The sequence below is a fragment of the Petromyzon marinus genome, chromosome 2 (assembly GCF_048934315.1).
Source record: "Petromyzon marinus isolate PM22_M1 ecotype Great Lakes invasive population chromosome 2, UKy_Petmar_22M1.pri1.0, whole genome shotgun sequence".
Lineage (NCBI taxonomy): Eukaryota > Metazoa > Chordata > Hyperoartia > Petromyzontiformes > Petromyzontidae > Petromyzon > Petromyzon marinus.
In genome coordinates this window covers 18,319,348-18,336,634 of record NC_133668.1, presented here as the reverse complement: position 1 = coordinate 18,336,634, position 17,287 = coordinate 18,319,348, and the positions used below count along the sequence as shown (strand labels likewise).

Sequence of the window (17,287 nt, the reverse complement as noted above, 5' to 3'; positions counted from 1 at the left end):
CCCTGGGGCAACAAGGACATCAGCACTATGTTTCAGAAATTTGAGCAGGAACAATTCGTTGTTTATAGTTCATATTTGGGATGAACAGCGGTTCTGCCTAAATTTATTGGAAAATTGGTATAGATATGGCAGCGGTCTGGCAAATTTTGGACAATGTAAATTAACCAGGCAATAACCTTCTGAGATTAACATCTGCTTTGCAAGCCAGGCTGGTAGGAATGTCAATAAAATCAATTAGAAGGACAATATCATGGGACCTCCTTTGCCAGTACCAAAATATATGGTGTTAGACCAGAGGACGCCAAAGAAAGCTGTCTCTGGTGTGGACCAATCAGTTTCAAAGACAATGCATATATTATCAGAGTATGTTTTTTGTCTGCATTCTGACCACAATTATTGTGGTTAATGCAGACATGATTCCTTGTAAAGGTTTCAGTTTGGTGTCTTAACATCTTGACACTTGTTTAGTTGCCAGAAAAAAGGGGAAAACCTATTCTTATAGAAGGACAACAGTAAAAACAATAAACTCAATGCAAACACATGTCAAAATGAGAACAATGGATATCAGTGGTTCAACCTCAGTGACCGTGTGTTACCCCTTAACGCACCCTCTGTGCAGTACTCCACAGCACTGCTGGGTTGACTCGTTGCTGGCTTGACCTGAATGTAGGCCCCCTCATGTGGAGGCCTGGGTTCTCCTGGCCGGTGAGTCTCCAGTGTGCGTGTGGGAACTGACATGCTCTGCAGCACCTGTCGCTTGCACGCACATACCCAACACAGTCAAACAGAGAATGGACTCAAAGGGCACATGCACACACAAGCCGGGATATTAATAAGATGTATATTGTACAACTAACACCTACAAAGGCTGAAAACACACATATGGAATTATAAATGAACACTGGGATGTATTAGACTGCCAATTGATCCCTTTGTCTTTTCTTAAAATAACCTCTGACATTCTATCAAAGAATTAAAGAATGTGGGTCTTGATATTTTCTACATACGGCCAATGTTAAAAAAAGATACAAATTAGTCGATTTAGTCATGCCAAAATTAAAGTATCCCATTCTGAATTATTTTACAAATGAACCCCCTGGAAGCCCAATGGCCGGGTGACCATGCTCGGAGGAACACCATTCACATGGACATGCCAATCAGTCGTGTAGTGACACACTCAGATACAGTAACTACTTAGAGGAAATAAGAGATTGATGGTTGGAAAAAGAAAAGATAAAGTCATGAAATGTTGCAAAAGTTTGTCATTTCCCTATGCCTACATTGAATGCAACGTTCTAAACGTGTCAAGAACGTGTGGGATGATTACATTTATAATTTGCAACACAAGTGGGATTCCTTGTCAGTGGCTGCAATTAAAAGGGCAATATGTGACAAGCAAATTAATGCCCATGAGTACAACATTTGGAATGTTATGCTCAATTTTAAACAACACTACAACCAATAAACACACATCTGTGCTGTAAATACATTCGTAACCTGTGTATTACGGATGTCTGACAAGTCTGAAGCTTTGTTGGAGAGAAAAGGGAACTGAAAGTCACAGCCACATGATTTTCAGGTGAACCACCATCTTGCCCTCTCGTAAATTAGACTAATTATTTGGTGATGCTTTCTGTTAATTGTGCTTGGCAGTTGCGCACAAGCACAATTAACAACCTCACTCCTCCAACCTTTCAGCTGTCAATTACTTTGAACTTCCCACCACCCAAAGAGCTCACACTTGTCAATAACACTGCCTTAAAAAAACATTTTAGACAGTGAATTGCCCTTCTTCATAGCACATAAATAAAGAGGCCAGAGAGATACCGTTAACAAGGGGTGGAGACTGCACTTAATACCATAGGGGCCTGATGACAACTAAATATTACAAATGTTTTCTGATATTTTTTTCTTTATTTAGCATATGAATAGTTATCTCGTTGTAGCTACTGAGTAATAGACAACCCCTTCAATAACCAAAAGGTATTACTAAACTCATTCAAAGTAAAATCATAAAATGTTGTTGGCCCATTGCATCGTAGGAAGATTTGTTCTTGTGAGGACACAAGGTGGAATTCCACCCAGCAATGCACTCCTGGGCTCAATGACCTCTAACAAGGCAGCAGATAAACTACTCTCATATGCTATTACTGCACCGAGCAGCTGAGAAGCAACAACAAATAATCACTCATGTCAGTAGTATGCTTCTACTCTGGAGAAAAAAGTTAAATCTTCTAGCCAAAGAATAACCCATGTCCTATATTACTATTTGTAGGGTTTGTTCGTAAACATTGCCTGCATCTGTTAAATAGTTCTTAGGTACCTGCACTGTCAACTGTTAATTTCAGCTTCACAAAGCATACTTTTCCTATATGCTCTCTTGTGCAATTAAAAAATAATGCTTTTGTTTTTAACAATGCATGTACAAAAAAAGCCACGCCAAATCCTTTCTGTTGGGAAAGTGTTCTGTGTACTCACGTGAGCCACATTGGATGCCCTGGAGACCTGCAGTGCCTCGGCGCTGTTGGTGATGTTTCTTAGGGTCCTCACCATCGGACTTATCCCCGTGAACTCCAGCCCAGGTCCCGGCCTGTTCCCCCCCATGCTCATTGGTGTATGTTCTGGCCGGGGCCCTGAACCCCCAACCGCCCCCTGGAACCCTAATGGCCGGGTGACCATGCCTCCGAGTCCCTGAGCCGTGAGCTCAGAGACATGCATCTGTCTGGACATGGCAAATCCTTGCTGCAGCCGGCCATCCTGGGATGTGGGCATGGCAGAGTTTGCTGCAAGAGGGCGGGCAGGTCTGCCTTGAACAGTCTGGACCCACACTTCTCCAGATGGCAGGGTCATAACATCCAGCTGGAGCCGCCCATTGGACGGAGACGGAAGTGCACTGAGGCTCTGGCGCATGCGAGCATCCATACTCGGCCGAATGGTGTGCAAGGTGCCTAAACTGGGGGCAGCCCTCGGACCCGGAAGGGGGATGCAAATGCCTGGTGGGGGTTGAGGAATCATCAGACTCTTGGAGGGGCCAGACAGCACAGGTGAAGACTTTAACATTGCCGGTGGCATAAATGGCGGCCTCTCAATCATTGGTGTGCACTTTGATGATAAAGCCCGAACAACAGGCCTCTCGTTTGTCGGCCTCTGAGGTATATGGACACGATGCAAATCCCCGACTGCCTGTTGTTCAGTCCGCCTTTCCTCCACAAACTTCCTGGATGGCGAGTCAGTGGTGCTCATTGGGGAATCGTCCTTTGACTGTGCGGAACCAGAATCTTCAAAGTTAACGCTGCGCCCCTTTTCTTCTTCTTCTTCCTCTTCGTGCTCATCATCTTTCTCTTCATCATCGACGTTGGGATCGTCACCTTCATGGTCGCTGTCATTCGCAGTCTCCGGCTGCTCCAGCGGGAGCTCCTCCTCCCTCGGGAGGAGCACCAGGCGAGGGTGGTACTCGGTCTCCTCCTTCCTGCTCTTGCTCGATACGCAGTCCACCACCCAGTCTGGAGTCACGACGCGGATGCGGCTGTGCTTCAGTGCACATGTGTACTTCTCCTGCACACAGTGTGGTAGACGAGCGCATAGGGCACAAGCGCAGGCAGAAAACCCACTCGTCAGACAATGCAGAACAAAGCGTCACTGTGGCATCGGCTAATAACACACGACTGTAAGCATTAAATAATGCTGCCTACTAAATAACACCACCTACTAACAAATATTAAGCTACTTCCAATCACTTTTTCCATTTGTCTGGCAAAATAAATGAAAATGTGTTTTCTGCCAACATATTAAATCAGGCACTCAGTCACTGTAATTACTCAAACCTGAATAAAGTTAAAGCGTGCATCATGACACAAATACTTTCATTTATAAGGTGCGAATCGCATAACCAAACGTCAAAGCAGCGCCGCACAATTGGGGGATAATGAATTGCACAATGAGCGAAAACGAAAGAGGGTGGAACGTTTGAGCAAAGAGAAATGTTTTCAGCAGTGAGTGATTTGAAGGCGAGAAGAGAAGAGAAGAGGCGAGCAGAGGATGCGTGGGGACCGAGTTGTAGAGGACGGGAGCACAGTCACTGACAGTGGTCACCAAAAGTGGCACGGAGCAAGCATGGGGTGCGGTGGAGGCCAGGGCTAGGAAGGTGAGCGAAGAGGGCGAGCGGATTTGTATGGTTCGAATAAGTTACTCAGAAAGGGGGGGGGGGGGAGAAAACATGGAGGAACTCGTAGACTCAGAAAAGGATCATTAAGTCAACCCTTTCAGCTAAAATATGTAAACAAGCAAAAGCTTTTAAGCGATGCAAACAAATGATATCCTTATCTATCGGACTGTACACAATGTGATCATACATTAGGTTTGTGTAATGATCCCCCCCCCCCCCATGATGAATTTCATGACTTAGGGTCTTGATTTAAAAAATTCTGCTTCTGTGGTGAACACAGCCGTTCCAATAACTACAAGGTTCACATAAACCAATTAAACAAAACATGAAAAAATCTAATTTAGATTTTACTTGTGTTTTTGACATTCATGCCATAAAACGAACTTCCAGTGGAACTCTGCAAGAAGCACTGCATCACTGTGTAAGAGAACAAGCCAATAATATATCGAAAAACGAATTCTTAAATTACTTCAAAAGACCCTGTGTGTAAATACGAGGGATGCACCTGTTAAAGCCATTTAAATGTTGTAAGTCGCATACTCAATTTAAATCAAAATGTATTAAGCTTCAGAGATGGCACAGGCCAAATGAAATAAAAATTACATTTCATTGTTTTTGTTGCAGTCATAGGTGAGTAGGCTGAACAGCATTTACAACAGTAGTCGGATTGGGACCTCCTTTGCCAGTACCAAAATAACATACTCTGACCACAAGCATTGTGGTTACTGCAGACATTATTCCTTGCAAAAAGGTTTCAGTTTGGTGTTTTAACATCTTAACACCTGTTTTGTTGCCAGAAACAGGGGGAAAAACCTATTATCATAGCAGTAGTAGAATTGTAACTAATCAAAATATTACCAAAAGCAGATAAGCCTCTAGTCGACCGAGTGTTTACAAGCACAAGAAGCAGTGGCTGCCACTTGTTATCTCATCTGCACTAAGATGACCTAAGCTGACAAAATCAAGGACTAGCATGACAGCCCTACATAAGACTTATTTTATTTCTTTCGCATGATTTTATTTCACGAAAACTATAAATTAATGCAATGGTATGAATACATTTCCATTCAGAACTCTCACAGTGAGTGATGCAACAACTGCCAGATACTTCCCATTGCAGAAAATCAAATTAATCACAATCATCATTTATTACTTATATTGCACAAGTTTCAGTGTAATACAATTCACAAAGTGTCAAGGTAATTAGTAAGTACAATTCATTACCATTTATTTTAGATTATATCAATCATGTCTATCGAGTTACCCATACTGCATTTATCACATATCACAATCAAAAACAACGTTTTAATCCTCAAGAGTTGGAATCAACCAATATAAGTGATAAATTAAATTTAATACGGTGGACATTTGTGTTATATCGGTAAACGGGTTGAGATCATCAATGTGTGAAATCACAGTTAGTTAATTATCCTGAACTGGAACCCAATCTGGCAGGAGTGCTGGGTTCAGTGCTCCGACAGAACTAACTACCCCAAGTTACCTGGCCACTCCAACGTGCAAGGCGATCGTGAGGTGGGTATGCGGCGATGCAGGCAAGACTTACCCCCTTGGGCTCGGGGATAACCAGGTGGGTGCAGCGCTTGTCGAGCAACAGCTGGCAGGCTCCACCATAGAAGGTGAGCAGTGCCCAAAGCGGAGCTCGGTCCTCCTGTGGGATCTGCAGACAGCAGCGGGTGACGGTGGCGGCGTTGTCCCGAGGGTACACAGGCACGCAGGCAGTAGCACATACACACGCACAGGCACGTGCACACGCACAGGCACATTGAGGCAACCACGCGCATTGGCACGCGTACGCCGAGTGCGGCTTCGGTAGTAGGTAAATGAGTCAGGGGTATACATCATACGCCGATGCACAATACGAGACCAAAACACTCACGGATACCAAGTGGGTGACAAAACAGATGCATTTTTAATAACACCGGAAATAGCCACGTCACCAAAACAGCAGGTCAAAAATGCATCGCTGAGATTAAAAGCCCCAAATTCCATTGATGGAACAGTTTCACCCTCGGTGCACCCACACAGTGCTTTGAAGGCGAGCTATGAAGATGTTTTATCAAAAGGTAGCAAGAACACTGGTATCGTCAAGGCTTGGCAGGACACTCACAAGGCTTGTTCATCTGTATTGGCCATCCAACACTGGGTGCTGCGACATTTTTTAACTAGCTTTACTACCCGGCTTCGCCCGGGACTTGGATTCTTGTCTTGGATTAATACACGGCCTATGCGGAGGGTTTGGGGGGGGGGGATGCATGACGTCAGCAGGCACACTGCGTAACGCTACCGCATGCGGGTGACATCACGGATGTGACGTCACAGCTCACTTGCCGTGCAAAATATATGCATTATTGCGCCCCACCCCAAAAAAATATATACAAGAGTCTATTTGTATAATTTTTTCATGGTGTACAGTCTGGAAAGTACCCACATGGCAAATTTCAAGTTTGTTGCATGTCGGGAAGTATGCTAAACATTTTGAACAGACACACATTCACAAATTTCCCTTTTTTATATATATAGACTAGCTTTACTACCCGGCTTCGCCCGGGACTTGGATTCACCACACCCGGCCGCCTTTGTCCCCCCAGTGGCAATGTTCACACACCGCACCAGTTACTCGTTTGAGGCTGAGTCGACCTAGGGGAGGCCCAGGACCGGTTCAAATAATCGTCAACGGTGGTGACCGTGAGTGGGAATCGAACTCGGGTCGCCGGGTTCGTAGCGCAGCGCGCTAACCACGACACTACAATGCGTTACGCTTCCACATGTGCGGGTCACATGACAAATCTGACGTCACAGCTCACTTGCCGTGCAAAAAACATATGCATTATTGAGCCCCCCCCCCAAAAAAAGGAAATAAGTGTATTTTTATAATTTTTGCATAGTGTAGTCTGGAAAGTACCCACACGGCAAATTTCAAGTTTGTTGCATGTCGGGAAGTATGCTAAACATTTTTAACAGACACACATAATCACAACTTTCCCTTTTTTATATATATATGGAGATGATGTTGACCACAATTCATGATTCCATTAAAATGAAATTAAGGGACTGTTGACTGTGGTCCAGAAGCGGGCTGCAAATACTTTGAGCTCCAATAGCATAAATGCGTCTAATGGTCCTGTTCTAACAAATTTCTATCTTACCTAAAAAAGTAATTTTTTTGTCGGTCTGTGTGTCTGTGGACGCAACTTGCGACGGTTTTAACTCGCAAACTGTGGGGTTTAGGTTTAAAAAAAAAGTGCCCAGATACCAAGCGATAAGCCCCGGGGTGAGCCAGGGCTATTCGTATTTCACATCCGTCAACTTGAAAGTAGTTAAGTTAACAATTAATTACTATTAATTATTATATTACTACGCTGAGCACGCGCCAAAGCACACATTTGCGCATGCGAGTAAAAGCTGACCTGTGGTTGCCCTAGCAACGCTCACACGCGATTGGTGGGGACGGAGAAAAAATCTAATTCGCGTTAAAAATGCTAAATAAATACACAAGACTGAGATAAATTCTTCACAGTGTGATGTCCTCTTCTCCCCCCCACCCCAATGTGTGCAGTTACTACTATAGGGGCGGTAAATGCTACTGTAGAGTTTGTAGTTACTGCTATTGTAGAGCGGGCGATGGTGGGGGGTGTAGCAGCCCAGCCACAGCCTGCCAAGGTGCCACCTCGGCTGGCTGGGCAATCTAGGCGAGACCGGAGGCTCTGCACGGGACTAGGCCTCACCACGGCACTCTGTAAAGTAAGTAATTAACTGCTATAGAGTCGATAGATACTATGAAAGAGTCAGTATATACTATTGTAGAGTCGGTAGATACTCCTGTAAATTCGGGAGATACTACTGCAGAGTCGGTAGATGCTACTGTAGCGTCATTAGATACTGCTGTAGAGTCATTAGACACTGCTGTAGAATAAGCAGATACTGCTATAGAGTAAGCAGATACTGCTATAGAGTAAGCAGATACTGCTATAGAGTCTGCAGATACGGCTATAGTCAAAAGTTACTATTATCGAGTTAGTTACTACTATAGTCAGTGAATACTGCTATAGAGTCAGCAGAAACCACTATAAAGTTAATAGTTACTAGTATAGTCAGTTGATACTATTTTAGAGTCAATAGATACGACTATAGATTCAGTAGATACTACTAGTCATTAGATACTACTGCAAAGTCAGTATTTACTACTATAGAGTTGGTTAATACTGCTATAATCGGCAGATACTACTATTGAATCAGTAGATACTACTATAGTCTGCAAATACCGCTATAAAGTCAGAAGTTACTACTATAGAGTTAGTTACTACTATAGTCAGTGGATACTACTGTAGTGACTTGTAACGTCACTACCATGTGGGTCTGAACACACACATGACGTCACTATGTGTGGATATGGGAATGACGTCACGGCCGGGTCAGGGAGCCTGTCGGTCAGTGCCACGGGGGTTGTGTGAGGCCGTGGCACTCTGTATGAACCTGGCCGGACACGTGACCGGATCACGGTGGGGGCCGGGGGCCCCAGGGGGAATGCACTGGCAGTCTTGTAGAAGCACAGGCTGAACATATTGAACTAACATCATTAATAAACATTAGCTTACGTGAAAATGTTTTATGAGCCAACTATCACGAAGTACCCGGCGTTGCCCGGGGGAAAAATATATTTCAAAACTTCTCTTAAAAACATAACATATACATACACAAATACTAAGCTATTGTGAAAGCCCGGCATGCCGTTTGTCTGTCAACAAAATTATAAGAGACAAATAGTTCACTACTTCAGCCCACCGGTGTGTTGAAGAGTGAATCCACAACATTTAAAATTTTTGAGTACGACGTTTTGCTGCTAATTACATCCAGCATCATCGGGCAATTTGCCAGAATATTGAAGCCCTCCACCTGCTCCCGGTCTTAAATAGAGCAGCAGGGTGACATCATCATTTAACTCAATGATGTGATTTCACTAAGGTTCCAGTTAACGAGTTGCTTAAATTACTTGATACACTAGTAAAGAATGCAGGTTTACCAAAAGATATTCCAAAACTAGCTGACCATTGTTTAAATAACACTTACTTCTTATGGACAGATGATTTCATTAAACAAAAGGAAGGCGCAGCAATGGGCTCTCCATTATCTCCAGCTATAGCAAATCTGTACATGGAAAACTTTGAAACAAGAGCACTTGCCTCAAGTACATTAAAACCATATTTTTGGTTTAGATATGTTGATGACACTTTGGTTGTCTGGCCACATGGTTAAGATACACTTAATGAATTTATAAATCATCTCAATGCACAAAACCCAGCCATCCAGTTCACCATGGAAACGGAAGTGAAAAACACACTCCCTTTCCTAGATATTTTGCTTGGACATGGCCTAAATGGCAACAAAAAACACAGCGTTTACCGAAAGTGAATGCACATGGATGCCTATCTGAATGCAGATTCACATCATCACCCAGCTCAGAAATTCTCTCTTATCAAGACGCTCATGCATCGGGCTAAAAGAGTGTCAGATGGTGAAAGTCGAGGGAGAGAGATTAAACATGTTAAAGAAGCACTACGACATAATGGCTACACTAATGCTGAAATTCACAGAGCACTGAATGCCAAATCAAGATCACAAAGCAACACTGCTGCAAGTGATCAGATTATTAAAACAATTAAAATACCATATATCACAGGAGTAATTGACAAATTAGCCCGTGTTTTGCAAAAGCAAAAAATTAAACTAAGATATGGTAAAGTACACAAAATTCAAAAACTAGTATCTTGTACTAAAGACGAATTACCTAAATTATCAACAGAAGGTGTATATCAGATTAATTGCTAATGTGGCAGATGCTATATTGGACAGACGGGACGTAACTTCAGCGTAAGACTAAAAGAACACCAAAGAAATATTCAATTATCTCAAACACAACTGTTGGCAGTGGCAGAACATGCTTGCCAACAAGGCCACTCAATTGATTTTGATAACGTTGAAGTGTTGTGTAAAACGAATTATTACTGGCCAAGACTCATTAGAGAATCCATTGAAATTGAGAGAAATACAAATAACTTTAATCGCTCTGACAGCTACAGGCTTCGTGCGGCCTGGAAGCATATTATTAAATAATACATATTACAATTCCTTATAGGGGAAACACATACTAATTAACTGATTACTAATGTAGTATATAATTACAATAACCCCCCCTCCGCCACCTCTGATTTCTGCACCTGATTGGGTATAGTATTTGGGTGGTTCATTTATTAAATAATACACATTACAACTGTTTTTGGTTCTTTCGGTAAAGTCACGTAGAATGAGAATAAAATAATAAATTGATAAAATAAAATCACACAATAATATTCTCACGACGTTTCGGCCACAACACAAGCGGCCTTCATCAGGTGAAGGGACGAGACTGTCTGGTAGGACAGCGCTGGAGTGAAAAAGCCATGCTCAGATCACGACCTTTAAGCTGTGTGAGAAGAAACAAAGCGCCTTGACAAAGGAATTAGCATATAATTTGGCATTGAAATGGCTGAGTGATTAGCTTGTGACTGGTCACAGAAATGGCTATGTTAAAGATAAAGCATACACATCCGCAGAGGCACCCCTTGACAAAGGAATTAGCACAGAATTTAGCATTGAAATAGCTAAGTTAAAGCATACACATCCGCAGAGGCACCCCTCAACAAAGGAATTAGCATAGAATTTAGCATTGAAATAGCTGAGTGATTAGCTTGTAACTGGTCACAGAAATAGCTATGTTAAAGTCAGAGCATACACATTCACCGAGGCACCTAGTACAAATCAAACAGGAGATTTTAGCATTGAAATAACTAGGCGAATTTAGCATTGAAATAACTGAGTGATTAGCTAGTGACTGGTCACAGAAATGGCTATGTTGAAGTCAAGGCCTACACATCTGAGCTATTCACAGTAACTGGGTATACAATACAATATATAATGAATACTATATAGTGAATCAATAAAAAACTAAAATATAAATGACCTTAATGTTATCAATAAACTCTATATTCTCCAAACAGCTAAGCTACCAACAATAAGTCGTTATATATCACAATGCTATATGGCAAAAAAATGGGTGATTCTTACCCTCAACTTTAGCAACACGGATAGCTACGGGCCCCGTTCAGACGGACGAGTTCATCCATGGTCGGAACAGAGAAGGGGGAGAGAGACAGCTGCGAGGCGCTATTATACTCCATGTTGTAAACCATACCATTAACCGTGGTGTGAGAGGTATTAAGAGTCAATGCTGGCGAAAGAGCTGCGGTCTGAAGGTCATCGTAAAATATAATTAATTAAGAACAGAAATGGTTTAAAACATCTTTCCAATGGTTACTAAGCCAGAATCCATCTTTTCGGTTGAAATTGTCTCTGTGCTTGTATATGTGAATGGCCTCATGAACGAATCTCTCATGGTAGCCGGTTGGTTTGCAAAGAACCTCCGTCTTGGAGAAGTCAATGTCATGTGAGCCCACTGAATTATAACAGTGATCTGCCACGACAGAGGAGTTCGTTCTACCGTGGTTTACAACATGGAGTATAATAGCGCATCGCAGCTGTCTCTCTCCCCCTCCTCTGTTCCGACCATGGATGAACTCGTCCGTCTGAACGGGGCCCGTAGCTATCCGTGTTGCTAAAGTTGAGGGTAAGAATCCACCCATTTTTTCGCCATATAGCATTGTGATATATAACGACTTATTGTTGGTAGCTTAGCTGATTGGAGAATATAGAGTTTATTGATAACAATAAGGTAATTTATATTTGTTTTTTATTGGTTCACTATATAGTATTCATTATGTATTGTATTGTATACCCAGTTACTGTGAATAGCTCAGATGTGTAGGCCTTGACTTCAACATAGCCATTTCTATGACCAGTCACTAGCTAATCACTCAGTTATTTCAATGCTAAATTCGCCTAGTTATTTCAATGCTAAATTCTCCTGTTTGATTTGTACTAGGTGCCTCGGTGAATGTGTATGCTCTGACTTTAACATAGCTATTTCTGTGACCAGTTACAAGCTAATCACTCAGCTATTTCAATGCTAAATTCTATGCTAATTCCTTTGTCAAGGGGTGCCTCTGCGGATGTGTATGCTTTAACTTAGCTATTTCAATGCTAAATTCTATGCTAATTCCTTTGTCAAGGGGTGCCTCTGCGGATGTGTATGCTTTAACTTTTAACATAGCCATTTCTGTGACCAGTCACAAGCTAATCACTCAGCCATTTCAATGCTAAATTATATGCTAATTCCTTTGTCAAGGCGCTTTGTTTCTTCTCACACAGCTTAAAGGTCGTGATCTGAGCGTGGCTTTTTCACTCCAGCGCTGTCCTACCAGACAGTCTCGTCCCTTCACCTGATGAAGGCCGCTTGTGTTGTGGCCGAAACGTCGTGAGAATATTATTGTGTTATTTATTTGATCAATTTATTATTTTATTCTCATTCTACGTGACTTTACCGAAAGAACCAAAGAAGATGAATCCTTGCAGTCACGAAAGCTTTAAATCGAAACATTACAACCGATTACTAATCATAACAAGCAACTGATTACTAATCTATTATATAATTACAATACCCCCCCCCCCTCCGCCTCTGTTCTCTGCACCTGATTGGGTAAAATGAGGACGTCACCCTGCTGCTCCATTTAAGACCGGGAGCAGATGGAGGGCTTCACTATTCTGGCAAATCGCCCGATGATGCTGGATATAATTACCAGCAAAACGTCGTACTCAAAAATTTTAAATGTCGTGGATTCACTCTTCAAACACACCGGTGGGCTGAAGTAGTGAACTATTTGTCTCTTATAATTTTGTTGACAGACAAACGGCATGCCGGGCTTTCACAATAGCTTAGTATTTGTGTATGTATATGTTATGTTTTTAAGAGAAGTTTTGAAATATATTTTTCCCCCGGGCAACGCCGGGTACTTCGTGATAGTTGGCTCATAAAACATTTTCACGTAAGCTAATGTTTATTAATGATGTTAGTTCAATATGTTCAGCCTGTGCTTCTACAAGACTGCCAATGCATTCACTGTTTTCCAACATAACGTCTACTCCATCTCCCTGATCATATCTACAATGGAGTTGCACTCATCTCCATTGTTGGCCCTGAACCAGTGGTGGAAATTCCACGTTCCCATAGGATGGCCACTGTTGACAACCCTCAAAGCAGGAATTGTTCTCTTGGCCCCAGGTAGATAATAGGCTGAGCCAACTCCAGACTGGAATTTGAACTCAAGATTACGAGTCAAGTGCTCCAAGCATAACACCACAGTCACTGATTTAGATGCAACACCAAATATACTAGCCCGAATTCTGATCCATAACAAAATAAAGGAATTCCCCCAAAAAAACATTTTGGAAGATTTGCCAGTGATAAAGCAGATACAACAAAAACATCACATACTCTGCAGACACAATCGCAGAAATCGTGGCTTTAGTGCAACAGAACTGCAGTACAATTCACACCAAGTGATCTTACCTGTGATAAACATGCTGTGACTCCCAAGAATGGTTGACCCGTGTCTGGAGAGAATCCCGTTACACTGGCGATGAAGGTCCGTCACAGAAAATAACAGAAACACACAGGAACACCACCACCATGCAATGTGTACAGTGCTGATTTTCAACAACTTAAAAGCATTCCACATTCACTAATCTCCAGAGGAAGAATGTATGTAGGTATGTTGAACTTATTTCGCACCGTATGTAGCCAACCATGCTACTTGGAGGTATGGGAAACTAAGCGAAGAGTATGGATGAAATTATTTTGTTTTAACGTTCGACCAATTATATTCCAATTGTGACATTTGTCTTGAAATGAAAAATAAAAATCTCTTACAATGAACCAGTGTCAATACAGTGCAATTTGGATTTTAGCACGGCTGGCTACGTAAGAAGTTCAACATACACATATATCAATGTTCAATGTGATACACTTGTGAACCTAATTTAATCTCTGTCGGCTGTCTAAATTTAAATGGCTGTGTGCTTTTTGCAAGGCACTAGTCTCGGAGAAAACCACCCACCTGATAAAAAAACACTGCTTCGGCATAAACTACTAATTATTATAAAGCAACCAAATATTTTTGGTTAAAACAAACGTATCTACAAGGATGAATGTTGATTTTTTACATAACACGAGGAATTATTCATATTTGATGTGGTCCTCAATATATCCAAAAAGGATTCTCAGAGTCTGAAGACTAAGGATTTTCTGCGTCTCACGGCTCATTGCGATGTTTAATCAATGTAAATAAACCAATGCACTCATGAGGATATATCCCTCCCCCACACCTCTTATGAGCGGAGTTCGTTATTTACAGTGCGAAAGTTCAACACATATACATGAATAACAAAGCTGATGTACTGCCCTCTACTGACCACCTCATAGGCCTGCAGGTAAAAGTTTTAAAAATGAAAACTCCAATCTCGTGTTCAACATGTTGGATTACATTACCCTGTTGGTACTAAAAGGCCTGGATACATTTTTATGTTCAAACTGCTCGTAAAAATAATATTTGGGGAAAAGGTATTTTCTAAAATATAGCAAATATAGCAAAAAACTAACAATTTTATGACGCTGTATTTTATATAGTTGATTTATATGTACATGTGTCAAAAAACCTCAAAACATGTACATAAGAAGACCTATCAATTAGCCTTTCATATTAACTGACACAAGTTACTACTTTAAGGAAGTTTGGCCAAATAATAATAAAAACTATATTATAACATTAAAGGAAATAATATTTTCAAAATATATTTCAGTATACATGCAGTATGATATCAATATGCGTTCATACCGCAATATGCAGATAATTTAAAGTGTCCCGAAACTCAACCGAGTATTGTGCAGTTAACGTGCGTTAGTGGTCCTGAGCCTGTGGTGGAAATATGACATTCCTCTGCAGGGAGATAGAACAAGTCTGTAAGACCACTGTTGGATGGCTGGCAAAATGGCACTCATTGTATCGTTTCCATATTATGGGCTAAGTTGATCCCGAACAGGATATGAGCTTTCAAGCTTCCTGATGTGTGGACACATCCTGGCACAGCATTTCCCGGTCAGACCATCATCCGTAGGAAGTGGTCATATAAAATGCGAACAAATTTGAAATTTTCGAAAACCAATTACCAAAATACTTCTTTTGATTTTCAAATGTGACTTTTGTGCTGACATGTTAATTCTGCATGTACAATATCTGATGGCTTGTGATGCACGCAACTCAATGTTCTTTTGTTAAAGGATACGGCAGCAGGACTCCACATCTCAGAGACAGCATCACCCATGATGGCTGAATGGAGAAAAAAAGCCACAGTGCATTAAAACAGATTTAAATGATGAAAAAAAAATCATTCTAACTTTATAATCATGTTTAGATATGGACAGTGCAATGTTTTCAAGCATATTCACATCAAATATGTTGTACAATGAAACAATGGTAAGTAAAAAAAAACGATTAAACTATTTTTTTATTTACCAGGTAAGGCCCACTGAGATATAGAGCTCTTTTTTTATAATGTACCTGGCCAAAAATTATTGCTTGAAGTGTCGGCTTATCATCTGGAAATTTCTAGCAACCAAATACTCTAAACGCATGTCGATTCTAAATGTGGAGGGAAAAACCGGAAGACCCGGAGAAAAATCCACACGACCACGGGGAGAACATGCAACTTCGAATATACAGGTGTCTTGGTTGGGATTGAACCCACACCCTCCTGTATACCAAGTGAGATATTAAACATACGATACACCAAACACCAGATATACCATTTCTAACAAGGGTCTACCCAATACACAAGTAATAAGTGCATATTATTTTGCACACATGCCTAGTCTATCTGAAATATGTCCAATGTACCATTACTAATACATGTACAATTTAACGAGTGAAATCGCAACATGAATATGAATTACACTTGTGCGCAATATTTTAATGAGAAAGAGCAGAATTGTCTGAGTGGAAACTGAAAAATATATATAAACTCTTAAACATGATGGTCATCTCTTTGCTTTCTCTCCCTGTAGCATTTCACCCCTCACTTCCCTTCAAATATCCCTCTTAAAAATATAGTGACAATTAGGTGGCTCTTTCAGTACAGAATTTTGAGATGTGGTTCAATTTAAGTGCTTCAAATAATATAACCTTTAGCCCCACCTGTTTTTTTTTGCTCTTATTAAATTGTCTCCACTACCTTTCATTTCTTTATGACATAATTTTAAGTGTTTTCCATGATGTATCGATTGGCTGAAATGTTTGCTAAAATGGATTAATTATAAGACGCCTCGGTCCACCTAAACCCTAATTTTTTACTCTACGGGTCTCCAAACTCCCAACACGTGTGAGGCACTGCTAATTTTCATCCATGGTGCTGAGGCAGCTGAAGGAATTATCCACTCATATGACAGTGGTCAATCTCTCAACAGACTAACCACTTGCGACTTCCCACAATATCCCAGTAATTTATTAGCCAATGAACAACCACAAATGCTTTGAACATACTATCATGTTGTGATGGTTGTGTAAAAAAAACTTTTTTTTACAGATGTAATTTCAACCCGCTGTATTATCAAAGGGATATTGCCAATTCGTCTCCAATAAGTAAAAACAATAAGTCCATTTATGCAATTTCTATAGGCGTTTTTATTTAATGTTGTGCTTTGTAAAAATATACGAAAATATCCAAATACGGTAAACATGGTGGGCAGAACTGTTAGTTTATGTCTTACCAATTCATCTACGATCTCCTTAACATCGATTCAAATTATTGAGGTTTATTCTACTGGCCTGGAGGGGGTTTACCTTTTATGAGGTACACGTTTTTATCTCTCTGAAATAGTTTGTGTTACTTATCTGTCTGGTTGTCCCTTCCTTTGACATACACAAAGAATGTAAAGTCAAATTATAAGCATGTATTGGACCGTGACCTTGTAGAGCAGGGGTGGGGAACGTCCAGCCCGCGGGCCGTATAAGGCCCGCAAAATCATTTAGTCTGGCCCTGCCAAGGCAACCACAGGTGGACTTGAAATTCAATAAATCTAGGAGCAAACCTGGAAAAGCAGTTGCGAGTAGCAACATC

General features: G+C 41.2%; 1 protein-coding gene across 3 annotated transcripts in view; it reads right to left on the bottom strand.

Moving 5' to 3' along the window:
- The window catches only part of PAXIP1 (PAX interacting protein 1), an 86,774-nt gene that overhangs the window by 66,639 nt on the left and 2,848 nt on the right, over positions 1 to 17,287 (bottom strand). For 2 of the 3 annotated variants that reach the window (XM_076068533.1, XM_076068540.1), the window contains exons 3-7: positions 15,458 to 15,501; positions 13,686 to 13,749; positions 5,730 to 5,843; positions 2,479 to 3,555; positions 609 to 756 (exon numbers count right to left, since the gene is read on the bottom strand). In XM_076068533.1, coding sequence (XP_075924648.1) covers positions 609 to 756; positions 2,479 to 3,555; positions 5,730 to 5,843; positions 13,686 to 13,749; positions 15,458 to 15,501 — 1,447 coding nt within the window. The remainder of the gene's footprint in view (positions 1 to 608; positions 757 to 2,478; positions 3,556 to 5,729; positions 5,844 to 13,685; positions 13,750 to 15,457; positions 15,502 to 17,287) is intronic. The other variant, XM_076068534.1, reaches the window with a different exon arrangement.